Below are 27,406 nucleotides of genomic sequence, written 5' to 3'. Positions count from 1 at the left end.
GTTCCAACTGCCCCCCCCCCCCCCTTGCAAAACAAAGACAGCCACAGCAGCATCCAAAGGGACCATCACTCCACCAGTATTTAACCTCTGCTACAGCTTCTTTCTGTCTCATACGCTCTCCTTTGCTGTGCTATCTCTCTCCCTCTACCCTTCCCTCCTCCTCCTCCTCTCTTACTCTCCTTCATCAAAGCATTTCTGGCTATTTTGTTTCCCAGCTCTACAGAGAGTTATTGCTCACGACAACGATCACGGTCGTTTATTTTCTCTCCGCAGCCCGGCCTCTGTATGCATGCCGGGCTAGTATTACCCTATGATATTCAAGCGCTCTCTATTAAATATGCATGAACCCTGGAGATGAAAATTAATTTTGGGAATGTTCTCTCCCTCTTTCTCCCCTCGCTCTCTCTTTGAATGTTCAAATATGCCTTCATCTGGCTTTGTGTCAAGCCGTGAATTCATTATTTCATTTGCCGGTGATGGCATAACATAACACAATGTGCGAGGGTGCAGAAATGTAGCGATATTGATCTTGTTAAAGCAAGGGGCAATGAAAACAACTGTGGCCAAAACACGCGTCGCAGAAAGCAAGTTTTCAGAGATTCACCAAGTTTTGAACAAGTTCGCCCTGAGCTCTTATCATTCATGAATATTTAGGGCCATAAAATGTGAAAATATTAAATTGAATTATGCATGTATGAAGCGATGGAAATCTGCAGTAGGACACTGCAGTTTTTCGTCGGTTCTTTTTGTGCTACATGATCTTCTTAGTGAACCATCTCTCGTTTCTGCTCATGATGCGTGCCCCGACGACCTTCAGACTCCAGACTTGGGCACGTATGTGGGTGCTGTTACACTGCTGTCCGTTCTGCTGCACAGTAAATTACAGTATTCCTCGGTGAAGACAGCGAAAACATCAAACACACCGCAGACACAAACAGGCTGGTTGAGCAGGTTGTGTGGGAGGTGAAGCCAACACAAGTTGAAGGATAAAACAAGAACTGCTTTAAGAAATCGTAGTCTGCACCGCAGTGAAAGGATGCTCTCGGAGCCGCCTTTCGAACACACCTTCATGTGCTGTTAGCTTTATGTTTGTCATCCGTTTCTAGACTCAGTCTTAATCTTAAATCCAGAGGTCAAAAGTCTGCGTGAGTTTTAGTCCCATTTGTTTTGTTGTTGAGCGATGTTTTAGCACCACAAATGACCTGACATTATAAAATGTAGATTTAAAGAATACAGCTTTGCAAAGAGGACACCTAGTCTGATGTTAAAGGAATAGTTAGACATTTGGAGAAATATGCTTATCTGCTTAAAAGCATAAAAATGAAGACTGGCTTTTTTCAGGGGGGTTATACGCTGGGCTACAGAGCAACATCATCATCTGTCTTAGCATGTCCAATATTCTCTTTAAAAGCCGAATGCTTCTATGCTCACTAGCAAGTTGTGCCTGTGTATGCAGTGTACAGGCCCAGTCGGCTTTTAGAGGTTTAAAACAGCTGCCTGCTGCGTCTGAAAACGTCATGAGAGCGGTTCAAGTGAACCATGATCGTAGAGCTGCATGCTGTACGATGACAAATCGAGCCGAAAGTCGCTCTGAAGCTCTGTGAAGCTGAGGAGGTCTGAAGAGTCGGGCTTTAATTTTGTGTGGGTTCAAGCATCCTTTCATTTTCAACTGGTTCTTCTTTTTTCTTCAACAAAACCGAATGGAGATAGTGACAGCTATTGTCTGAGTACGTCACTTTGGTCTCTTCCTCGTTGTTTACAAATATAATTGTTCAAGTATTTTGCTGATGAAATTACGATTCTGTTGTACTTTAGTGCTTCAGTGTGACACTAGAAGGTGTTTCTGTCGCCTGGAGGAGCTGACCGTTTAGCAGAGAGGGAAGCTTTTGGCTGCTCCACACCAGCCCCCTTATGGCCTGCATTCACTCACACTGAGTCCATCTGCATAACTGCATCTTTCATGAGGTTTGCTCAATGCCCAATCCATACTGTACAGGGCTGTGTGTGCGCGCGTGCGTTCAGGTGAATGTGTGTGATCCTCCATGTGATTTCAGCTTTTTTTTTTTTTGTCTCACTACTGTGCCTTGTTTGTCTGTATATCCATGTTTTCTATATGTGTGTGATGTGATTATGTTCTTACCTGTTCGGCACACAGTCTTTGAAGCCTGATCATTTTGTTCAGCAAGCGAGTGGTCCAGGTTTCACTTTGCCACAAATTAGCACTCTCACCCAAATCTCTTCATCACCTTCATGGTTCCTACTAGTGGCACCTTGTTTAAGTCCGGTCAATATCTGCAAAGAGGGATGTGGGAGACTGTAGCTGGTAGCCAGATACTGCAGTTCTTATCAGGTAAAGTGGTTTTTGATTAGTGTTAATGGCTGGGACTAAATAGCCTTCAGCTTTTCCACTGGCTACACCTGTTATATGTTTGTGTGCTGTTCTGCTCAAGGGCACGCTCGCAGTCCATCTAGTTGAAAAAGAAACATCTGCTGTGCAGTGACAAGCAGGCTTTATGTCTAAATCTGCTCCCTAAACTACAATCTCCACACCTGGTCTGGTTGATTTTAGCTATTTTGTGAATGCTGCTGGATGGTGGCTGAGCTGCAAAGTGTGTCCCTGCATCCACAGCAGAGGAGTTTCAGTATGTCAGCACCACCTTGATATGCACCCAGTAAGAATGAGGCTTTTCTTGTTGTGCATTCTCCAGCCATGATCCACTCTTGGCCCACAGAAACAGGCTGCGGCACCAGCTCTCCGAAAACGCTCGGCATCTGGTGCAACAGACAGCCTTGCATGTTAATGCAGAGTTAATATTATTATTATGAACTGCGAGTGACTTCGCATGTTAGTGAGCGCTCTGTCAAATTAATGTCACTTCCATTAATGCCGCCGTCTATTTCGTGTCACAAGTGAGCTCGCATCAGACTCCCCGCTCGCTCCGGCACATTGGGGCTACATTTGGAAACACACACTCAGGAGCGCACACATGCACGGCCTACCTCATGAAAAGATTCACAGCCCTGCATCGCAACAGCAGACACATATTTACGCATGCACACACACACGCAGACATCTCTGCAGGGAGACACAAGGGGAGGAAAATGAATGTCCTGACTCATTTATCACATAGCCTCAAAAGTACAGATGAATCCAGTGATGAAAATCTGTCCTGAGAAATGTCAGGAAGATATTAACTCCAATACATCAAAGTGGAGCTGCAGTCTCTAAGCTGACTGCCAGCCGATGCTCCCAGCCTTTAGTTAAATAGGGGGAGCACACCAGCACAGATGTAATTTTAGCCAGCTCTGACCATTTGTCACAACGAAATGAGTAAATAAAGACACAAGTCACTTCCATCCAAAGTGATGCAGAGTGAATTTCATTAGTGCGCAAATGCCATTCTTTAGATCTGTCTGATGTCAATGAAGTGTGAGAGAGTGAAGGGAAAGAAGAGGGAAATTGCCTTTTCATGTAGATTTCACTAATCGCTTCCCTAACAAAATACAGCAGACTTGTACTAATAAGTAAGTTAAGGCTCAGTGGACAGACAGAGTGAAACAGCACAGAAGCTAATGGAATTGAGAGCTTTCCATGCCTCCATGGGTGTCTTAATTGTCAAAAGGAGCTTCTCGTAGGAGTATTTCACCACTAGCCCGCTGGATTGTGGGAAGTCTAAATTGGAGTGCGACTCACTGGGCTTGTTTTAAGCCAGAGCTTCTCTGGTGTTTGCGAGGTGGATCAAATCCCTTATCCAATGTCTGGAAACAGGTCCTGTGATTCACTCTTGTTTATTTGGCAACCAGCTCCAGCAAAGTATATGTTTTCAATGCAGCCAACAGGGACTGCAGTTGACTCATATCTGAAATCTATAACTTCTACTGTTCTGCGCTTTTTCATCTCGCACTCTCTCCTGGAACGTGTTGTGCGCTTATTTAGGTTTTGCGTGGATTTATTTATTCATAAATATTCATCCTGAATGTCAATACGTGATCCATTTGAAAAAAATATCTTTTTCAATCACGGCCAGCTAGGAGTTATTGGCTCTCACTGCTGTTGTTATCACAGTACCTTTATAGTGAATTCTGCTGTTCACTCGTTATTACAGCAGTAGAACTTCCAGCCACTGTGGTTCATTAGTGGGGAAATTGGGCGGTGTGGGACTCCATGAGATAGAGAATGCGCTTTTTAATCTAAAAAGGTCAATGTGCACGGGCTATTTTGGAGATTCACTGCGAGGCTTATAATTGGGGCCTTGTCTGAAGACAATGTAGAATTAAATGAAGACAAAGTAACAGAGCGTGTGGCTGGCCTTTGATGAGAATCAGGGAGTGAGGACCCTTCATTTGCAACCTTTAATCAGTCCAATGAGATCAGATTCGCATGTGATTCTAGAAGAAAAGAAAGTGGGGGTAGAAATGAAATGGTAATTAGTATTGATTACCTATGGGCACATGACCCCACAGTCTCCCCTTGCATTCTTAAATCAACCCAAATTATTGGATTTACTAATTTCATGCTCAGAGAGAAGTAGCCAGCAACATAAAAATGCCTCCACAATGAACCATGTGCCAATTGGGGTCCGAGGAAATTATGGCGATGGGAAACGAGGCGCATTTCTCTGCAGAGGCGTGGGTGTGAAGCTGGTTTAAGTTAAAGATGATAATTATTCTAGGAAGGTCTGAAGGGAGTTAAGGTGAATCAGGTAGCTTTTTCTTCAAATTACATTTCACATCACTGCACTGTCGCTAAGAGATGGCCTCAGCCCGGCCATATACGCATGTAATTACTCGCAGTTAAGTTAGAAAAAAGGTTCATTTAGGTGGGCAAAAGCAGCCCAATTACATGTATACACAATTAATACACCCATGGGAAATTGAAATTTTCTCTCAAATGATAAGATTAATTCCTAATTATGGCTGCAGACAGACACACACACACATACATTCACACAAGGCCTCACACAGTTAATCTACTTTAGTGGATTTAAGCCACCGTATAGTGAAATTGTGACGAGCAGTAGTGGACAGCAACTGATGGAGGGAATCCGTGTCATAATGCACCCAGTGAACCCAGGCACCGGGGATTTGACAGCACTCTGCCGCCATCTGCTGGCTTTTAAGGCAGAACATGAAAACGCCAGGACCAGAGTCTTTTGGAATCTGGATATAAATCCTTCCTGTAAATGCCACACTTCATCCCTGACATGTTTGGATTTAATGAAATGACTTTAGTATTTTTGTCCTTCCAGAATGGTCTGAAGATGTTTACATGTCAAATTCAGCAATGTCCTTTATCTTTAAAAGTTATTTCTACTAACTAAAATCACACAGATTTCTGGATTTGTTGTTGTGTGGTGCTAACATGTCACCATCAAGGAGCGTTCTTCTTAAAAGCCACTGGGGGAGAAAGGTCCTGCTACAGTTTGCAGACCATACAAACCTTACAACCAAAATATGCCTATTTGTACACAATGCTACTCTGACTGAGGAAAATAATTTGCAAATCATAGCAGATGAAAAATAAATTGAAAATTTTAAAGCAGCAATTACTGTGAGGCTCAATATTGGGTTTTTTTCCTTGGTCTCTTAGTAGAATGAATTGAGGTCCCCCCCGCAGTTCTGCAGTGTACCAGTAACAAAAGGGAACCTCCTGTCTGTCTGTATGTGCTGCACTGGACATTATGAACATCAAAATGTAGTTTTTGGTCTCCTCTGTAACCGAAGCAACCCACAAACAATATTTGGAACTTCAACTTCCTAGTTGTTCATCCTTCACACTGTGCTGTGCTGTGACTGCAGCTGTACAGTCAGTCTGGGCCCAGACATGCAAAATGCCCCCCAGCACTGCTACACAACAACAAGACACCCATACTGAAACAGACACAAATTGGCTACAAATTATGTGGCTCTTTTGTCTCTTTACTGTCATTTTGTTTCTCCTTGTGGTGCTTTTACACCTCTTTGAAGTCCTTTGAGTCTCTTTGTAGTCTTTTTTGCTTCTATTTGTAGTCAGCGTGTGTCTTTTTGGGGTCATTTTGTCTCTGTAGTTGTTTGTTTGACTTTCCAGCAAAAAATGTCAATAGTCAGTTTAAACAGGGGCTCTGGAGCCCCCTGATCCTTTGGGAGTCCTCTCAGCTTGTGTCCGGTGGGTCCGTCGAATGGTCCATAACAAACCTATTTTAGTTGTTTGTGTTTCAAATTGTAGCGAAGATATAAAAACTTACACAGATACTGAATATTGCAGACTCATTTCTTGTTTTTCAAGTGTGTAACATGTGGGTTAGAAAGTTTCTATCACACAGAACAGCACTGCCATAAAAGATGGAGCCGCTATCAACACTATATATGACACTGTCAGACAGGGTAGAATACAAACATTTGTCCAACTTTAAAGTCACTTAAAAAGAAATAAAAGGGTGAACGCAGATATTAGGGTGTTAAATAGAAAAATAAATCCACCAAATCCACACTTCTCATCTCTGATTTTTATTCTGTGGGAAACATTAGTCTCTTACACATCTAACTTGTCGGTGCAATATGACAGACAGCTACTTAGTACAGCAGTGTCTACAGTTAATAATATATCCATGTTTACGAGCAAAATAAACAATGTTAAAAAGATAAATATTAGTTTCAGTGGCAAGCACAGCACACAGTTCTTTTGACTGGCAGCAGCAGAACTGTATTGCATCAGTCTCACATAAATATGCTGAACCTCACACTGGTTCTATGCAGATACACACACTGGTTTTTACAGCATATGCAGTGTGTCTATTCTGTCCTCGTGCCTGCCTAAGCGAGTGCGGACAGAGAAAGTGCAATTTAAAAACAATGGTGACACTAAACATCCAGGGCAACAAGGACACACAGATGCATGGCAGGAGAGCTGTGTGTATATGTGCGTGTATGCGTTTGATATTAGAAACACTGCAGAGGCTAGCTTACAGTTCATAGACAAAACAGAGAGGAGTGACACTGAAGGAAATGACAGTAAATGAACACAGTATGAGGTCAAACAGACGCTGTTGACCTCCTACAACACACGGACTGACACCTCACAAAACTCCAGTCTCACATACAGACTTTGCAGGCCACCGTATGTACTGGTCTTCACATGGCAACCGAAGCATCTGACTCTTTAGGTCGGTTGCGTACGACGTGCTCCAGCTGTCCAGAGTCTGAAACATCATAGCTTGTCTTGTACTTGGCCAGGATCTTCATCAGAGGACGCAGCTTCAACCACCACTGCTCCTTAGGGATCCTGTGACTGTAGACAGATGAGGAAATCTCAGCACGGTCGCTTCATCTCAGATTTGCAGATAGCAGATACTTGGGATGCACTTGGATTGGAATTCTGGAATACTGACTTGGAGTTATTGAATTGACAATTTCTTGCAAACAGTACACCAAGGGTTGTACCGAAGGCTTTCTGTCACATCATGTACTGTCATTTTCTAACACTTTGAGCTCCCATTAGAGCCACAGTACACACAACACAACAGTTTCTAAAGTCTTACTACTACTGTCTGTGATGAGGAAACCTATACTCATGAGTAAAACTGTTGGAGTGTCCCCCTAAGTTTGTGTAGCAAAATACATACACAAAGTCAGTCTCATCCTTGAGTTGTACAACAGGCTGGAAGACCAGAGCCCTGCGACGCATCCCCAGCAGACAGCAGGTGTCCTCACTGTTAGCAAACACTCGGCCTGTAGGGAAACGATGTAGCATCAGAGGTGGAAACACAGGAATGTACTTTAACTGTGCTTTTATACTGGTTGCAAGCACACAGTAGCATAGAATAGATATTTGCTAGTTGGAGCGGGAGGCTGTAGTGTGTAGTATGATGATGACTCTTTTAGCCGGTGGCTAAAAGATAAATCTATTTTGTATGGATCTATGGGACAAGTACAATGAGGTGGCACAAATGAGACAAACAGAAAATCAAAAAACAAACTACAAAGAGGTGATGATACAGAAACCGTCACTACTATAAAGCAACATAAAACACCACAGACACACAGCGAAATGTGGGGCAAAGCAGGAGAATGAAGCATGTGGGTTATTCATTCAGCTCATGCTCACAGCTTTCCAAGTCCAACTATTTCAGATGGCTCACGAGCTGGGAATAGTGCAGCACGGTGACTGCTGATAAATTTGTATGGGATGGACACATGGTCGCTACGCCCCACAAGTGTCTAGAAAGGCTGTGTGGATCTATAAAAGGCGGAATAGTGAAAAAAAGCAGACAGGGACATGGAGCTAAATAAAAAGATGGAGATGGTCATGGAGCCAGCATAAAAAAAGATTTACCTTCATCTTATGTCATCCATATGTAACAGGAAATAGACATAAAGAAACAAAGAGGAGTTTTAACTTTAATTGTGTAGCTTTAATACACATGCAGTGTGGTTTTAAGACAAGTTTTTGTTCACGGGTACACATCACTGACAGTTTTCTCATTAAGTTACGATGAATGTAAATGATCGCTAAATAATTTCCCGTGAGAAGATAAAAAATACATCAAAATGTCAGAGTGACTCCATGACAGATCTGGGTAAAGGTTTGCTTCACAACGGTCACACCTCTGCAGGGAGGGAGGATCAACTACCACAGGTCATTTCACTGATACGGACGTGGAACATCAACCTTACCCTGTCTGAAGGTCTCCACCAGCTTTTTGGTGACCCACTGCATCGCCTTGGCAGAGATCTTGGTCCCAAAGTTGCGATCAAATGGGGACGGTGCTCCGCCCTTTCAGAAGAGACAAAAAGGATCAAGTCCTTTTATCATGCAAGACAAAACTGTGGAGGACACTTATTTGGCATATTTTCCATTTATGGCGTGTATTAAATTTAAATGAATTTTTGTTGTGGTCTGACTCAGTCTTGGTTTAATTATTTTTCCTACCCATTTCAGACTGCATGTGCATTATTTTAGTGCGTTGCATTTATGTATGTATTTCTTTGTATGTGTGAGCACATCTTGCTCGTGTATTTGCAGCATTCATGAACATGCCAACAACCAAGAAATAATGTTAGAAAGTTGAATATGCATCAAAAGTCTAGACCAGATTCAAACCCATTGCTAAAATAATAATAATAATAATAAAGTATGTATTTGTTAAAGTTGCTACTTGTGCTACACAATTTCCCCTTGAGGGTAAGCTCTGTTTGATCCAGTTCTGACTGCGCTAATCTCAAGACACGCAAACCTAAAACACAACAAAGCCCATCTACGTAAAATGTTAATGTGCATATTCATGATACAAATGTAGAAAATTGTTCATTAAATCTTCCTTAGTGTGGACAAACTGTTACTGCTGCAGACAGGAACACTTCAGTTTAGTCAGTGTGAAATGGTAACCAGTGTGGCTGTGCCTACCTGCTGCATGTGTCCCAGCACATTCTTCCTCGAGTCAAACACTCCCTTCCCTTCTTCAGAGTACAGCTGGTAGATGAAGTCTGTTGTGTAGTTCTCATTACAGTTCTCATTCCTACACATGCACATACACAAACACGTACGAGTCGACATTTATCCACTGTTCCTGAAGTGCTGCATTACTAGCTTCTTTCCTCACTGAATTTACGCTATCGTGACATCAGATGATAGCAGCACTGCAAAATGCCAGATTGCAAAACCGATTCCATTTGCACTGGATTTATTTACTATGCCCGCATCTTAAAATGACATGCAGAGGGCTGGACGTACCGGATCATGAGCACTGCAGCAGCAGTATGCCAGTTATGTGTCTGAATTTTTTTCCTCCTTAAAATGTACTGTGACTCTGTGGACTATAGTAATCTATGCAGTCACTGTGTTACCTGAGGACCAGTCCTCTTTGAATGCTGGTCTTCATTTTCTCTGTCAAATGTTCAACATTGGCCTGTGGGAATAAATAGTTAATGTGAGTCAAGTTGACCAGTAGATAGCATTGTACCATAGAGGCCATCCCACAGTTAAGCCTGGATGCCCTCTAGTGGATGAAGTGAGGCATTGAGTGTTGGGAACTGAATGCCTAAAACACTGATACAGGAAGGATGTTGTTACTGTTATGTAATGTTACTGAGAGCTGATGTGTTACCTGCAGGTCTCTGATGTCAAATGGCTCCTCAAAGATGTATGCAGCATCAGCTCCAGCAGCCAGGCCTCCCACACTGGCGAGGTAGCCACAATAGCCTCCCATGGTCTCGATGATGAACACGCGTCTTTTGGTCCCACTGGCCGACTGCTTGATGCGGTCACAAGTCTGACACATGCATAGAAACTCACAATGTCAGTAAACATAAAGTGATTACTACATGTGAGCATTACAAAGCAGTGTACCTGAAATAGCTCCAGTTCAGCGTCATGTCAAGATATCAAAGTGTCAAACCCACAAGATTAGAAATGTGATGATTACAGGTCATGCAAAATAGAAAAATAACGTTTCTCAAGGCCAGCATGCTTATTTCTGCTTATGTCTTGTGTAAAGAGGACTCGTGTAATCGTTAGGCATTCAGTCATCTCTAAGTAGTTTGGTCTGGACCTGCTCTAATTGGAAAGTGTCATGAGACAACTTTTGTTGTGATTTGGCATCATAGAAATATAGTGAATTGACTGCAGATGTTATTTAAAGATCAAATGTTACACACTTGTTTTATCAGGAGAAGTCTTTTCTACTTGATCTGACAGAAAATTTGTTTTGATAGTCCAGTGCTGTAAATCACCATGACATCAAGTAACTGTGATGGCAGTTAAAAGTCCTCAAAATTTCAGATACTACAACAGTGCTAAAGGGGCATTTCGGTGAGTTAGCCCCAATGAACTCACAAGTGACTTACAAGAAACATTAAAGAGTGGTCAAAGTCAGGGCAGCAGAGACCCAGATACACCCTAGTTTGGGTAAAGTTCCAAAAATACTGGATCCTACATTTCCTGAACTCAATAGCATCTTTTATTAGGTCCTATTTGCTTTCTAAATGCTTACATCTCTAAAATTTGATACCTCCCATTTGCAATGCAGGGTTTCGGTTAAACTAATTTCACTGGGGGTGTAATATTTCTGAAGACAGGTCAGGAATAAGAAGTGTCCCTTTAAAGTTGTGCAGATATTCAGTGTGAGTCAGTCAACAGAGCTGCGGCAAATACTTATGCACTTCACTGCACATCTTCTTTTGGACCATGGCAGCCTGAGTATCAAGCACTGGACCATTAACTCCACTAATACTTGATATCATGTGTGATTTTCCTCCTCTTTTCATTAGCATCTTGAACAAAACGCTCACAGCTGTTATGTTAGCGGCGGTTCAACTGCCTTACCTCCACGATGGCATTGAGGGCCGTGTCTGCCCCGATACTTAGATCTGTGCCCGGTACATTGTTACTTATGGTGGCAGGCAGCATACACATCGGGATGCAAAACTCCTCATAGGTAGCACGAGCCTCATACAGCTGCAGCAGACTCTCAAACGCCTGAAGCGGCAATACATGAAAACGCGTTAGAGCTGCAGAAGGCCAGCGGCTGAGAGAGAGAGGCGAGTCTCTCTCAGCTTGTAAGAGCGTAACCTGCCATTCCGGCTCTTTCCGTGTGATAGTGGCCAATGGCTTCCCTTTGGCAGAAAGGACGGCGGGACAGAAGGGTGAACAGAGACATGGAAAAGAATGCAGAGGAGAGAATATGAGGACAATAGGGGGAAAGGAAATTCAACAGACTTGTACCACAGAGTAAGGAAAGGGAACACAAAATGTAGATGTAAGATGATGGTACAAATAGAACAGAGTTAAGGGAGGTAGGAAAAGACAAAGATGTGAAAGGCAGAGATGGGACAGAGATCTGTGTGTTTGTGAGCCTCCGCAGCTCAACGCGGTGACACTGCATAGGACAACCACATGACATGGCCATATCAGCTGTGGAAGGTTATATGCAGGCAAGACAAGCACTGATCGAGTCTGTACATACAGGAGAGGGAGGAGGAGGAGGAATGAAGAAGATGGTGGCACAGCTCAGAATCAGGCTCAAAGATGTTTATTTGTTTATATTTACTCTTGTTCTCTAGTCTACCAGAAGGTTCAGTTTGTCTTCATTTTAGTTATCGTGATACCTTCAACAAAACAGAAAGTGCAATGATGCTCCGTTATGTTTCTTTATGAAGTCAGTGTACAGGGTTCACAATAAATTCGAGCAAATACATGAATATGTAGTGTATGTTAACTGTACTCCAAGAGTTTGTGTTCCATAGCTGTTAACCACTCATCCTGATGTTAATGATGTGTGAGGACACAAACACACAGTCGGGGAGACGGGCAGGCAGAGCACACATGGCGGTCACGACACAGCATGCCTCCATGTTGTCTCTCACTTACCTGAGAGGGAAGGGAGGCACACTACTCTGGAACTTCGTTTGACCCTTTAGCAGCCATGCCTTACAGTACAGACATGATTCAATTTGCCTGTCTTGTCTGAATTTCTGACATTTTAGAGTTAAGTTTTATTCCAGATGTGGCCGACAAAACGCTATGTTCACAAAAAGTCAGGCTGGTAGATGGATTGAGCGACTGGTAAAACGAGTGAGTGAGCCTTTTCCCCCTTCTTGAAACATGATTGGCTGGCTGGCTGGCTGGCTATGTGAGCATAAGCATGTCTGAGCATTTGTAAGTGCATGTTTTTATTCTGGTCTGCGTGTTGCTGAAATCAACTATTCTGTTTGCCAGCCCCATCACTTACAGTAGTGATGGCGTTCAGAGCCGTGTCAGCGCCAATGCTGAGGTCTGAGCCCGGCACATTGTTGGAGACAGTGGCTGGGACCATGACCATGGGCACACAGAACTCGTCATATTTCCCACGCGCCGTTAACAATTCCAGCAGTGACAGGAAGGCCTGCAGGGCAGAGCCAATGGCTTTAGTTTCTGCGAGGGTGGAATTTAGCAGCTTGGTTTGGTTAAGAGGGGCTACTTGCCACAAGGAAGGGGAAGACAAAAGTGAAGGATGCCAAGGGGAGGAGCCAGGTCTATCACAACGGACAGCAGCGAAACAGACAGGCGCCACTCCACATATTCTGAACATTATCTCTCTCGCACACACACACACACACACACACACTCATTCACTTGCACATTTGACAAGAAAACAAAGCTGGTGAGCATCTAAAAAGGAGTGCGTGAAATGACTGGAAAAAGCAGGTGCTCTCCGTTTCCTCTTACAACCAAATCATCAAATTATTTATTTTCCAAGGCAATACGAATGTCTTAAATTAGGAATTCTACTTTTTCTCTGATAAGATATTCAAAGAACTGAAAATCCACAGTGGACCAACTTTATGCTACAACTAATGTCGTTCCAGATTTTGGCAGAGAAATGACTTTGAAGCATGACATGATTATGATCATGTATGTAGCCATATGGTGGGGTGCAGACATAAAATGGGATGGAAAGGATCAACATTACAGTGTTCCCTGTCATAGTCTGTATGTATGGACTTCTGACAATATAATCACTAATGCCTAAACCATTATTTCATTTTTAAGTATAAGAGCACAAATGTAACTTCTATCTTTCTCATAATGTTGCTAATAATGAATATAGCATTAGCACTACTGTTATGAATTCATGAGCTAAAAGCTTCTGGAAATTATAGATGAAAATGGAGAATTATTAGCAAAACAAGCTAGCAGGGAAAAAAGAGTTTTAAACATACCTCAAATCCACCAACAATTAGCAGCGCATTAATGTTGTGCTTTCGCATCTGCTCAGCAATTTTTTCAGTGTGCTTTGCAGGAAGTGTTCTGAAGGAAGGAAGGAGGGAAAATAGCTAAATTATGGTTGACAAATATATATATATATATATATATTTTGCACACACTTTGTGCACACTTCCACAAAATTGGATTCCAGCTTTAATGCTGAACAGTTGCTGGTCATCAGAAATAACAGATCAAGACGTTACCTTTTGGTTCCCAACAGAGATCCACCTTGCCCCGTCCATCCTCCCACATCACCCCACTTAATCTCCTTAATCTGACAGAAGACAAAAACAAAAAACACATATAATTAAATCTTAAAGAAGAACTTCATCACATTTGAAATACATCATACATCACACTTTAATAGGCCCAAAACCTCCTGTGTGTTATCTGACACATACTCCTGTGGTTTCTGTGCAGAGATTATCAGGAGGAGAGTTAATTTTCTGGACACACTTTTTTTATATCCAACACGGGAGCTGAACTGGTGAAAACACAGAGGTGTTTAGCAGAGTCCCAGAGCACTGAAGTATAGAAATCCATTACTCCTGCTGGTCTAATCTTCTTAGGGTCAGTTGGCACAGCCTGATTTCAGCTGGCCCAAGTGCACACAGGGCGTTTAACTACCCAGAGTTAGTGGCAACATGTTCATGAAGATAAATGCTCTGACTCTTTCTCAAGTGCTGTTCTTTGAACAAGAATACAGATGATTTAAGGGTTTTCACCAGGAAAAGGTCAGAGGAGGGTAACGGGGAAGAGGGTGAGACCAGTTTTACCAGCCATGATGCAAGAAAACAAAGTCTCAGGTTACAGCACAAAACAGGTTTCACTTAGAGACTCTGATATTTGTTGTCTGCTTTTACCTTCCATTCAAAATTTAAGAAAAAACACTTCCTTTACAGTTAGACCAGGTGAGAAACACCTGTATCGTATTTATCACCTGTGGCAAAATTTTTATTCTGAAATTCCCATGGCAAAGCATCTACTTCCTAAACATTCAAACGGGGCAAGCAGGTAATGGCAAGCAGCCAAGAAGAAAACAATGAGGATATTTACATTCCTCTTGCAAATAAATCAGAAGTGTGGAAATATTTTGGACTTTGGAGAAACTATGGGTTGTTGGGAGTTCAGGAAACACAACAAGCCCAGTCGAGCATCTGACTCTGGTAACATATTAGTCTCAATATGTCAGTGTTAGCTGCTCTGTTTCAAAAGCGTTGAGTGCATGCAGACTGAAACTGAACTATACTGCTCTGACAGGAGATGCAGAATTCAATCCAACAGTGAGTAAGGAAAAGAACAGCAGGAATAACAACTAATACATTGTTAAATTAGTGAAGGCAGTCTGGCTTCATATTATCAGATCTATTTATTGACTATCATTTTACTGATACAATAAATACCCAATAATATCAATTTCCCAAAATCAACCCAATACATATCGTACATCCCTCACTGGGGTACCTCTTCAGCTTTAGCTGAGCAGGGCAGAATAGCGACAGTCAGTGTGGAAAATTGGTTTACATTAATCTGGGCAGATTATCCCTGGGTTTCCCTGATTATTCTTTAGTCAGGGAGCTAACAGTGATTGTGTGCTGTCTGACTTGCCAGTTCTTTTCAAGTTATTGAGTAAAACATGATTAAAACAGCACACATAATAATTTATGAGCTTAAAATTATGAAAAAAAATAAAATTATAACACCACATCTTCTTATTGCAATCAATTTCCCACAAGTTCTTTCATTTAAAGGGCTGAGACTGCAAAGCAGCGTATACATGCAACAGTACAGTCCACGTACTAGTGTATCAGTGCTACAGTACCCACCTGTCCTTTGTAGAACCCCTCAAAGCCATCACTGACAGCAAACATTTTGTGACCTTCAGAGATGCCCACCCTGACGGCTGAACGGACAGCAGCATTCATGCCCGCTGCAGGGGCGCCGACATTCAACACTGCCACGTTGAAGTTGCTCTGAGGGTACAAAAAAACGTCACAAAAAATGTGACTTTAGTTGTCTAATCTCCTCACTAAATGTGAAAAAAAAACCAAGAAAATGTTGCATTTGTTGATGGAGCTCTGCAGAGTATATCAATCAATGGTTTCTGGTCTACTTTCAGTTACATGCTGGGCCTACAGTGGTTCTTATCACAGATGGGGGGGGGGTCTGCAAACCCCGAGACAAGTTCCACAGCATGGAGTCTGCCATGCTGCCTCTACACTTCACTGACTTTCAATGAGCTGCCTCCTTTCGAGCCACAGCAGCAGGTAGCCACAGCTCCTGGCAGGGTTGAACAAGTCATACCTCAGTGGGGGAGCCAGGTGTCATCTGATATCACTGCACAACAGAACAACACTGAGTCGCCTGGGCCTCGTGTGAGGCCTATCACTATAATTATATGATACATAGTAAATAAAGGTAACACAGCAAGCAGCGAAACACTGCTTATTATTATCTGCTCACCATAATTATAAGACGCCCAAGACCCTATTCTCCACTAAACAGCAGGAAAAAAAACAAATGCACCTGTATCCATATAAATACTCACATTACTCAATTTGGCCAAACCACAGCCACACATTTACAAGAATACTTTAATCAGTGTGTGAGCCAAGGATACATCTGGAAATAGCAGCTGCACATCATGGCCGCAGTAGCTGAGTCATTATTTGTAGGCTGATCCTTTGTACAGTGTGATAAAAAATTTAACATTTCAGTGGCTTAAGGAGGCCAATTCGACCTGCACTCCAGGAGTGGTGAGGACTGCAACAATATGCGCCAGAACAGGAGCAAATAAAATAAAAAAACTGCCAGCACTGTCCCTGAAGGGAATGTCAAGATGTTGTGAGGTGACTTACAGTTGGCAGTTCAGATTCTGGTTTACGATGAGCCAGCAGTTTGTATGTCTTCAGGTTGTTTTCAAAACTCCTGTAGTAAAACGTGTCACAAGCAATATTGTTAAAACAATAATGATGCACACTGATTTTCAGTACCACATACTTGAAAATGCATCATAAAAGTTCAAAATGGAGGAGTGCTTTTTGATTTATCTGCAAAAATCTTATTTTCTACTGATCATGGACTGGACCCTCTGAGTAAACAGGCTGATGGTGTTCTATAACAGTCTAATAATCCACTTTCCCTACTACACCTGTCTTCAGTAAGCAACACCAAACTGACATTCTTGATCTTGAGTAATGTCTGATATTGGACTGGTCTCAGCGCGCCGTCAGTCATACCTGCCCCGAAGCCTCACTGCCTCCTCAAACCGTTTCTCATCCATGGCCTTCTGGACCTCTTGAGTCTGGGGAAAAGAAGGGAGTATTCTCACTGCTTGAATTCAGTATTATTTCACTTGCTGGTTTTTTGGTACGTGGGAAAGCAGAGGCACTTTATTTAGTTCGTAACAGCTAGGATTAAATATCTATGAGCATCTTTGAAGTCTCTATTATGAGAAGAAAAATTGCTGCATGTACAACTAACTGCCTTCCTAGTGTAAAGAGAGAGAACAATGCAACAGTAAACATGTCATCATCAGTTCCAGCTCAAAAACAAACTACTGACATGTAACCTTGTTCTGACCTGTAAAAGAACAATAAAGCTTTTCTTGCATTTCTGTGGAGATGGGCTGCTATTACATCATCATGCTGCAGGCAGTCACTGCCAGCCCTGCCAAATGCTTCAGATAATCATTAACCAGTCACAACTGCCGCTCAAACAATACAGCTCTCTAGTGAACATTAGTGCCACTCCAGGCCCAATGGGCCATACTGTTTGTCATCATTGCTTGTGCTCCTCCAACCCATCCCCTCTGACTCCCCCTCTCAGAGTCCAGCAGAGTCACTTCCCTGTGTTTGGGTTTGTATGCGTTGTTCATTTTTCCTCTCTCCTTAGCTTCCCTGCTTTGTAAATGCAAGTTTGTATGTGTGTGTGTGTGTGTGTATTTACTGTGCAGCAATCTTGGCCTGTTTCCAGCTCAGGCCAATGCTTACCATCTGTACACACTCCATCAGAGGCAGGCGCACCGATTGGTTGCCGCACAATGAGACCACACAGGCTGGCGTGTTGGCTGTGGTCTCCAGAAGGGCAAGAACAGCCTCCACACCCATACGACTGGCCTGTGTGGGCAAACACACGCAGATAAAAGTGAATCATTCTCACTATCAAAACCCTGTTTGGTTTCATCTGTACACCTGTAATGTTTTCTTCACCAACACATTCTTCACCCAAACCAGTGTTCCCTTTTTTATAATGGACACAAAATCAGAGCTGGGCCTTCATGTAAACATGAAGAGATGTGTTGCACACTGTCTGTGATGCAGTGCTTCACATGCTGGGCCATAAATCTGTTAATGTGCTTAACCTAAAACCTGGAATCATTTCTCCTCAGACACACGCAGGATTAAACAGGAAATGTTCTGGACAACTGGACTATTCCTACAAATACAGCTCAAATAGACCACGTAGCAAAAGTGTCCACAAGGTTAAAAATGTGCACACACATACGAAGAATTTCTATTATAAAGAATGTATGTAGCCAAAGAAAGATAAATCACATGTGACAATGTTATGGTCCTAAAATTAGCATATAAATAATGTTCTATTAGAGTTGCACCTACTATACCTACTATTTTCCTTAAAATGTAAGAAAATAGTGAAAAATGCACATCAGCACTTCCCCCGGCCCAAGGTGATATATATAGATGTTTAATTTGACCAACAGGCAAAACCCAAAGATATTCAATTTGCTATCATACAGTAATGACAAAGTAAAGCATCCTGACATTTGAGAAGCTGCAACCAACAGATGTTTGGCATTCTGCTTGCAAAATGACTAAAATGATTCATCAAAAAGTGCTGGACCTACCAGGATGCGGTCGAAAGCAGAGGGGGTCCCTCCTCTCTGAACGTGGCCCAGGATTGTCACTCGTGTGTCAAAACCCAAGCATTTGACAACAAGCTAGGGAGATATAATGTACAGGGCTTAGCAAATCCTGTGGCCGTATATTTTGCAGTTCCTCTAATAGTAAACACTACTGCAAATTGGACTAATGGATCATGAATGTGTCTCGTGCATGTTAGTAATACAGCTGAATGTGAATTTATGTCTGCAATAGAAATATACTGTGAATTTATGTGCAAACTTGCATATATACATGTACAGAGGCAACACACGTCAAAACACAGTGGGTGGAAAAGATGAAAAGAAGGGGAAACAGCAAAGCACAGGCAAGCCATTCTAATTTTTCAGTCATGTTAGCTCTTAGCTTATACTGAACATCAGAGAAGATCCCAAGCAGGAAGTGCTATATTAAATGGAGATGCCCAGAAACTTTAAGAGAAAACAAAAACTGGGACATGAGTGCCTTCACATAAGCAACAGTGCAGGGTAACAGTATACAGGGTACAATGTGTCACAGCATATTCAATAAAAGAAAGCATTCAATATAAGTGTGAGGCAGTTACAAATAAATGACATTTGATTTTGCAAATGTCTGGGTGTGAGGTTTAGAGAGGGTGTCTGTTCTGTGTTTTATAGCAGTAGTAGAACATGGTGAAAGCCATCTTACCAAACTACAGCATGTGTCTGATAGAGCACTCCAGAAACACAGCAACAGTCAAGTCAAAGCCACACCAGGGCAGCAGTACACTAGTAGAGGTCATACAGGAGGCAGTCGAAGCTTGAACTTGCCACACTTACACAAAGCTCTGTACTTACATTCTTGACATAATCAGTAGTAATGGGCTTGTTGTTACGATCAATCGCCCCTTCGGCTACAATTATGATATTCAGCCTTTTCATTCCTGCTCGGTTCTACAAGGAGGAGTGGTGGAGAAACAACATGACAGAAAAACTGAGACTGTGGCTGTGATGTGGTCTTTCAGAAGCACGAGGGCCGGACGATGCTCACAGCCGGGGAGATGAGGATTGACTCTTTCATAATCAAAGATTGTGTTTGCACTTTTCAGTCAGCAATATCCTGCCAACCTTAGCATGCAGCATCATGATTACCTTATCTGGAGCAAGATGGAGGCTTTTTTCTACTTTGAACATCCTGTTAAATATTCAGATGCCAATTATCATGGCTGATAAGCATATTGAGGCTCTCTGAGGCTCAGAAGACTGATTTCCATCACTCAGGTCTCCGTGCTTCTGGCTTCCCCTTTCTTTACACTCAGGTACTCACATCCTTGACAAAACTAGAGGTTATAGGCTTTCCATGCCTGTCAATGGCTCCCTCTGCAACTATGATTATATTCAGTCTTGTGCCCCTGGAACGGGTCTGAATCACAGAATGTTTGCAAAGCAGAAAAAACACAATACATCAGAGACTAAAGACCTTTCTTGACTCATGTTGAAAAGCTGCACAGAATAATCACCACATTGTGTTAAACAAGACAGAAAGGAAACATTATACAGCATCTAGACACTGGTACAATATGGTTCATTGGTTTTACTGTAGGGTACCAGTAAGATGATGTTACCGCAGACAGTTTTTGACACATCTTATCCTCCCAGCCGTCCTCAGGGGGCATCTCAGGAATCAACACCCAGTCTGCCCCACAAGCCAGTGCGCTCACCAAGGCCAGGTATCTAAGATAAGACACACAGACTGAATGCTGTGTATATAAACAGCGGTGATAAACGTCTCCATTTCTGAACTTTATCTGAAGCATTCTTACCCACAGTGTCTGCCCATGACCTCTAACACAAACGTTCTCTGGTGACTGAAAGATGAAAACAGAAAATATGACTGAGCTGCGCATTTCAGTATTACAGCACTAGACTGGCTTATTCAATGACAGACAATTGAAAGATGATGCTGAACAGAATAAAAGTGCTGAAATTAGCCTAAATGTGGTGCTTGGTGTGAAATCTGAACATGGCATATCAAGTATTATAAAACAATGAAATCTGAATCTAGATATAAAATCACATTCCATTCCATTTGTTAAAAATTAAGTAATTTCAACAGACATTTTTCATAGATAGACAACAGGATGCTTGGTCACATTAATTGCAATGTATTTAGTTTATTGTGTACTAATGCTAATATCCTCACCAAATATTACAGATGTAAATAAATGAACAAACACAGCTGCTGCCTCTCACCTCTGTGCTGTTGTCATAATTGCGTCCACCACTTCAATGATTCTGTGCAGAGCGGAGTCAGTGCCGATTGTCATGTCAGTTCCACAGAAGTCGTTATCGATTGAGCCAACCATGCCCACGATGTGAAGGGCTGAATATTTCTGTACAGCGTCAGCTTCAATCAAGCCTGAAAAGATCAGGAAGTTAAGTTTGAGTCGGTGCCAACACTGGGTATTTCTACAATAATTCAGTCAGGTAACTCTCACAGCTTGTTGTCAAAATATGATGGGAAGAGAAACTGCTGACTTCAGGGAAAATCTTCTGTACTGTAAAAATATTGTTCACAGTCTTCACATTAGAGCTGAGACTATTTCACTTTCCAGACTTTAAGGTAGTTGTTTTACCTTTTGTCAACTCATGGGATAGATATACTTTGTGTTTACAGAAGGGCGTATATAAGCAACACTTCACAAAAGTGAGCACCTTTTACTAAAGAAGACTTTTAAGAGGACGGCATGACAAGAAACTGATTTGATTTATGTGCAAATCAAACAGCAGGCATACAGTTTTGGCAACAGCCAGAATGAATGAAAAAAAAATGTAGTGATAGGAAGCAAATAGATGCTGATCCAATGAAGACAGATTATGGGACCTTCAAAAACATAAATGTCTGCTAATACTGGCAGGTCCTGCTGCAAGTCAGTGTGAAAATAAAGTCTGTAAGTGATGACAAATGTATTTTTTACCAGCATGCACTTCCTGCAAGGTTGTCAGCAGAGTGAGACTAAGAAACTAGTATCAGGGCAAAGCAAAGGGGAGGCTCATTTTCCCTCAGTACCTTGCTCCACCAGCTCCGTGAGCAACCCACTCCATTCCTCCCTGAAGAGGTTGGCTCCCGTCAGACTGCCATCTCCACCGATCACACACAAGTTGGTGATGCCACGCTGCACCAGGTTGTGAGCTGCCTTCAGGCGTCCCTCATGGGTGCGAAACTCTTTACAGCGGGCACTGCCAATAACAGTTCCGCCCTGACAATGACAAGTGAGAAGAAATCTTCAGTCTAACACTCTCTCTGTTTCCTGTGACTGTCAGTTTTGTTGCAACTCAGTTTTGTGTACTTGGTGCAGTATGGAGGTTGGTGTCTTGCTCAAGGACACTACAAGAGTAAACACTGTTGATGACCTCTCTGACCACAAAACAGCCTTATCTTTTAGCCACATGGTTTGCATGTTCCTTTTATAATGCCTTGCTCTCTGTACTGTGACATGAAAAGTTTGACAAATATAAAAGTAACTTTAAAATGTTCAAACAGAAAGCCACACACGACAGAGCTGTTCGTAAAGTCAGAAAAATAACCACATTCATTGGGTGCAGTGCTGCATATTGTGAATTACTCACCACTTGTAGCATGCTGGAGACACTTTCCCAAGTGGCTTCTTCTATGTTCTCCCCACCATCCACCATACCCTGATATCCCTGATGAAAAAAAAAAAAGATTCTGAGGAAAAAATGCAAGAGAGGTCCCAACAAATACACCAAACAACATTAAGCTAAGAGCTGGTGCAATCTGTATATAATTTAAGAAACTGGAGCGAGCAAATCTTTGAAATTATTGCTTGAAAACGATCGAAATGATTGGTGGATTTTTAAAATAGTTGATGACTTAATAGTTGAGGACTTCATTAAATTTCTTTCGATCAACTAATCAATTAATTGATTAATCGTTGCTACTGCAAACTGTATTATTAGGTTGTCATAAAAGTCAATCATGCAATACCACAAACTAGTACAAATATGTACCTATATAATATAATAATGATAATAATAACATGGATGGTTTAAAGTTCGTCCATGTCCTGAAGAGCCGTGCAGGAGGACACCCAGAGGTACCTGAGTGCAAGGGGAGTTTCATAAGAGCTGTCTGCTAAAGCCTCAAGTCAGTTATGTAACAAAACACTGAGTGAGGAGGTCCCTGACATACACAGATGTGCAGGGATAACAGGATGAGCAATCAGAGCAGCGCCATCACCAAAGCTCCTCTAACATCTGCTTCATGAGAGCAAATAACCCTGGGTTCACAGAGGCAGACTAGGCTCCTGCCATTAACAACATGCAGCAAAACGCAGCCGGAACTTCATGTAACACATTAATTTAAAACACTTGCCACTGTTTTCGATATCTTTGACATGACGTGGGTAAAAAGAAGTTACAAGAATTTGCCTAAACTCTTACGCATAAAAGATATGTTAATATTTCGTTTCATACGGAGAGATGGTACCACTGCAAGTCAAGTTTTGCTACTTCTATGGGATACAATAAACCATGAACAATGGCAAAAAAAGCCTGAAAAAATCAATCATCACAAAGTATGAGCTCACCTCATGAATGAAATAAACTTTGGCTCCTACATATAACCCCATTCGAACCACAGCACGTACAGCAGCATTCATCCCTGATAAAGAGAATATAGAAAAGTAAGTTTAAAAATAAAACAAACTTTGAGCAACACTGCAGCGACAGCAGGGTAAATAGTAATGGGTTCTAAAGTGGGTAAACACGTTTCATCTGTGGCAATCATTGTAAGATCCTGATTTGTAGGATGGATGTTCATTTCATTATTTCATCTCACAAACAACTTGAGCAGTAAAACTTTAATTTCCTCTCTCTAAGTATTTGTGTGTTGAATGTGTGAGAGACTGTGTGTAAGTGCAACCTATCTTTGTTTATACTGTCTATCTGCCACTAGGGCTAAAATCTCCCAGCAGCACCACCATTTTTGGTCAAAAGTTTTCCCAGTTCCTCCTACAGCCTCCCACTTACTTTGTGGTTAACCTAAATGAACTCGGTAGCCAATAAGGGACAGCTCTGTGACTTGAATGTCAATGGCAGATTAACTTGAACACTGGCAGTGGGAATAATGGATAACACTTTAGTCACAACATGCAGACAGGAACTTGGCTGACTGTAGGAGATATAAACAGAGCACAGGACTGGTTTTCCTTGTCTGCAGAAATGTGAAGAACACTACAGCTTTAGCGGCAGTCAAGCAGCACCGTTACTAAGCAACACAAAGGCTTTGGCCAGTGCGGAAGACAGAAACGAATGCTGTGAAAAGTGAATTCTCTATGGTAAGTAGAAGGCAGAAATGTGTGTTACATGGAGAGTCACAGAATCAACAAAGCACCCATACCCTGTAAAAAATAAACAACTATTCACCCTGCTGTACAGTGTAACAGCACATGACCGCTTGACTTGTTAAATAACCGTGTCTGGTTTAATCACAATCAGAGAAGACAGAAAAGGTTTAGAGAATGAGAAACAGACAGGGAGAACGGCAGAGGAAATACTAATACTAATAAAATGTTAAAAATATCATATAAATTTGAGGTATGTGTGGTTCATGTTGAGTTCAGATGTCTTTATCAATACTGAAAGTTATTAAGTTCCTCTCATTCTGCAGGGCCGACACTTTCTTGTGCAGAGTTGAGTGAACAGCCTAAGCCAACACAATGTCCTCAGATACAGACAATGAGTTCCTGTCATGCATGCCATAGCCTCATTGGTTAGCTCTGGGGCCACCTCCATGCATTGCTTTCTGTGTGTATATGTGTTCACATGTGTGCCAACAGTAAATTCTAATTCAAAAACCACCCACCACACTTCACTTCATTTCTGTTATATATAACTTGGCTGGCCATTAACTTGCAGAAAACTGCAGTCGTGCTTCTTGTTGACAGAGAAGTGCTGAAAGTAGAGAATCCATGCTAAAACAGCTCCAGGTTTCTTCCACAGGCATTTTGACATGTCATAGGAGGGAAAGCACAGGTGTAAATCATAAAAACACAGCTGCACTCCAGCCAGTCGGTACTGTGCATGATAGGCCCCTGTCACACTGGCGTGGCTTAACAAGACACTTGAACAGAACGGAGCCACCATGTACGTTATATATATATCACCTGTGCTTTCCCTATGACTACAAGTCAAAACATCTTCTGCAAAAAGAACTATTATTTGGAAGACTATTATATAAACTATACAACATAATAAGTGGTTTTCCATAATTTCAAAGACACACAGTCTATAAACCCACGCAGCAACACAAGAACATAGAACATCTCACAAAAATCTATCATAACGGTGATTTTTGTGAGATGTTCTATAGAATATAGATAGATTTATTTTATTGAATGGTCATAGTATAGCTTTTCAGTAGGGTTGCAACAATAATTCTATATCTATTATACAGTTATTAGTAGTAGTAACAATGGCCCATAAAGGAATGAAAACACAAGGGATAGTGTTTTCAAAAAATGAGTTATTATAATTTCAGAAATTACTGAGTCCTGATTCGGATATTGCACTTTTATATAAACTTGATTTTTTTTTAATACAGTATAGTTCAATATTGCATTGTTGCAACAAGTTACGACCATTAAAGCTGTGTGTAATTTGTCTCTAACATTGTATTATTATGCCAAGATAGACCAATTAGTTACTGCCAACTACTAATAGTTACTTACTGATAACTTGTACTTAATAACTTCAAAATTCACGTCAAAATTCATATCACGTCTTGAACTGAAAAGTCAGCATGGTTTTCAGCATTAAGTGATGCATCACTGTGTATAACAGATTTAGATTTGCTGAACTAATATTACTATTAGAGCGTAGTTCTTTGCATCATGGCAGTTGGAGTGTATATGCAAAGGCTTCAGGGAAATGAAAAGGCCATCCGCTGAGCACATGACCAGGGTTTCCTCTATGACGTAAGGCTGAGAGAGACGTAGCAGAAATGTCTGCAGCTCATCACGTACACAGGATACAGAAGCATCCCACCACTGACCCACACTGTGAGTGCTAACTCTCATCTCACTGAAAATGAACATGATAAGAATGCTATTCTGCAGTTCCTTCTAATGTCACTCCTTATGACTTTCTGCCTGTCAGCAGCCAACACGTCAACTCGTACAACCTGCAATGCAGTGGCCTGCACGTTTATGACTGTCACGACTTCATTCATGTTAAAATAGCCTGGGGGGTATTCAATGGTAACATAAACTCGTCCGTTGGAAAAATAACACTAATAAATTCTGGTCAGTGAATAGGAAAAGATGACACGACTCGACCGTGTCAGTGCTGTAAACTGCTGTCATTGCGCCCACTAACACACGCCACAAAATCAATGGCAAAGGATGAGGCTGTTAGCGAGTTAGCCGGATATGTCATGTTAGCATGCTAGCTGGCGGGCTTCCTGAGGGAAAGCTCATAACCTTACTATTTGACTGTTCTACGTTAGGCTGCTGCGCAAATCTTTGTGCGCTGTGATAGCAAAAGCACTGTCATTTCGCTGTCGGTCCAGCATCACACAGCTGAAAGACGTGTATTTCGCCCTCTACGGGCCTGTTCACACTGATACAATGATAAGAATATGTGTGAAACTACCACTCGGCAGTTTACCTTGAGCATCCCCTCCGCTTGTCAGCACAGCGATAGCTTTCCCCGCTCCCAACAGGTTCTCAAAGAATATTTTCTTGCTGTCTGGCGGCGCCATTTCCACAGAGGCTCAGTGTATATCTTAGTCTAATTCAATAAAATCAGACAACGGACTCACAGCAGTATAAAACTGTGCTAAAATGATGAAGGGCAACAGTCGTTCGCCCTCTATCTATGTATGCCCGCTATGCTCTCCTTTCTCTCTTTTCCGCATCTATTCGTAGATTTGCATAGGACTGTGAGGTGGGTGATTGACGTTGGTGAGAGCCAACCAGATATCAGATTAAGTAGCCTTCTTTGGATTTTAAACCAATGGAAATAAACGTAGATGACATGTGGGCGGGATAGACAGGAGGAGGATGCCAATGTGAATCCTAATTCTCAGGGATGTTGTTGAGGGGTAAATAGACTAAAGTTCATTGTACTAATTTACATACCTGTTAAGTATATCTCTGCTGAAAGCAGTTGGAAGCAGGACATTGTGTTTAGTTACATGGAACACTTCCACACCGAAAACATCGTTACAAGCCGAAAGGGTTGAGTGGGTTAGTCTTCAAAAAAGTGCGGCATTTTAAAAGCTTCTTTTATTATTTTCTGTGGAAAATCTTCATCATAAAAGTAACTAGTGACTAATCCTGTCAAATAAATGTAGTGGAGTAAAACTGAAATATCTCACTCTGAAATGTAGTGTAATGGAGGTCTAAAGTGTCATAAAATGGAAATACTCGAGTAAAGCATAGGTACCTCAAAATTGTATTTTAAGTACGGTACTTATTTGTACTTATTTGCAGCACATTGTGCGTTATATTATCTGTAAAATATTCACGGAAGCAAGCACTGATTCTGAGAAGATCTGCTGTGGTCTTCGGTCTTGCCTTATTGAATTAACGTACAGTAAACATACAAAGTATCCAAACTTTGATATTAGTGTTCAGTTTAGATTTTGTCTCCATCCAGTGGTAAAAAGAACAAATTACAAGCACAAAGACATAACCTGGCTACATCTATCAAAGGAAACTGTTTGGAATATATAATATTTATAGTAAGCTCAAGAACCTTTATCTTTCTGAAGATATCTGTAATTTAACACAGTATGAGTA

At 41.7% G+C, this 27,406-nt stretch overlaps 2 protein-coding genes across 12 annotated transcripts in view; one reads left to right on the top strand and one right to left on the bottom strand.

The window, feature by feature from the left end:
• Positions 1-6,465: 6,465 nt before the first annotated feature.
• On the bottom strand, positions 6,466-26,531 carry pfkpa (phosphofructokinase, platelet a). 11 transcript variants are annotated; one of them, XM_046370557.1, is made up of 24 exons: positions 26,271-26,531; positions 23,192-23,265; positions 22,212-22,289; positions 21,652-21,841; positions 20,835-21,000; positions 20,405-20,449; positions 20,207-20,315; positions 19,909-20,004; positions 19,440-19,535; positions 18,588-18,680; positions 17,713-17,838; positions 16,960-17,024; positions 16,579-16,648; positions 15,547-15,693; positions 13,924-13,994; positions 13,675-13,762; positions 12,705-12,857; positions 10,083-10,247; positions 9,823-9,884; positions 9,383-9,494; positions 8,653-8,752; positions 8,312-8,317; positions 7,602-7,707; positions 6,466-7,267 (listed from the first exon to the last, which is right to left on the bottom strand). In XM_046370557.1, the coding sequence occupies exons 1-24, from the start codon at positions 26,362-26,364 to the stop codon at positions 7,111-7,113; spliced, it is 2,469 nt and encodes an 822-aa protein (XP_046226513.1). In that variant the 5' UTR covers positions 26,365-26,531; the 3' UTR covers positions 6,466-7,110. The 11 variants fall into 11 exon arrangements, with proteins under 11 accessions (XP_046226513.1, XP_046226514.1, XP_046226516.1 ...); XM_046370558.1 differs by lacking the exon at positions 12,705-12,857 and adding an exon at positions 11,300-11,452 and having other exon boundaries at positions 26,271-26,530; XM_046370560.1 differs by lacking the exon at positions 8,312-8,317.
• adarb2 (adenosine deaminase RNA specific B2 (inactive)) overlaps positions 25,389-27,406 on the top strand; it is a 259,292-nt gene continuing 257,274 nt past the window's right edge. Inside the window, exon 1 of the mRNA XM_046370573.1 lies at positions 25,389-25,663. The gene's annotated coding sequence lies outside the window, so the exon portion shown is untranslated. The remainder of the gene's footprint in view (positions 25,664-27,406) is intronic.

This window comes from Scatophagus argus, chromosome 18, assembly GCF_020382885.2.
Source record: "Scatophagus argus isolate fScaArg1 chromosome 18, fScaArg1.pri, whole genome shotgun sequence".
NCBI lineage: Eukaryota > Metazoa > Chordata > Actinopteri > Scatophagidae > Scatophagus > Scatophagus argus.
The sequence above is the reverse complement of the archived record's forward strand: the minus strand, read 5'-3'. Positions and strand labels throughout refer to the sequence as shown.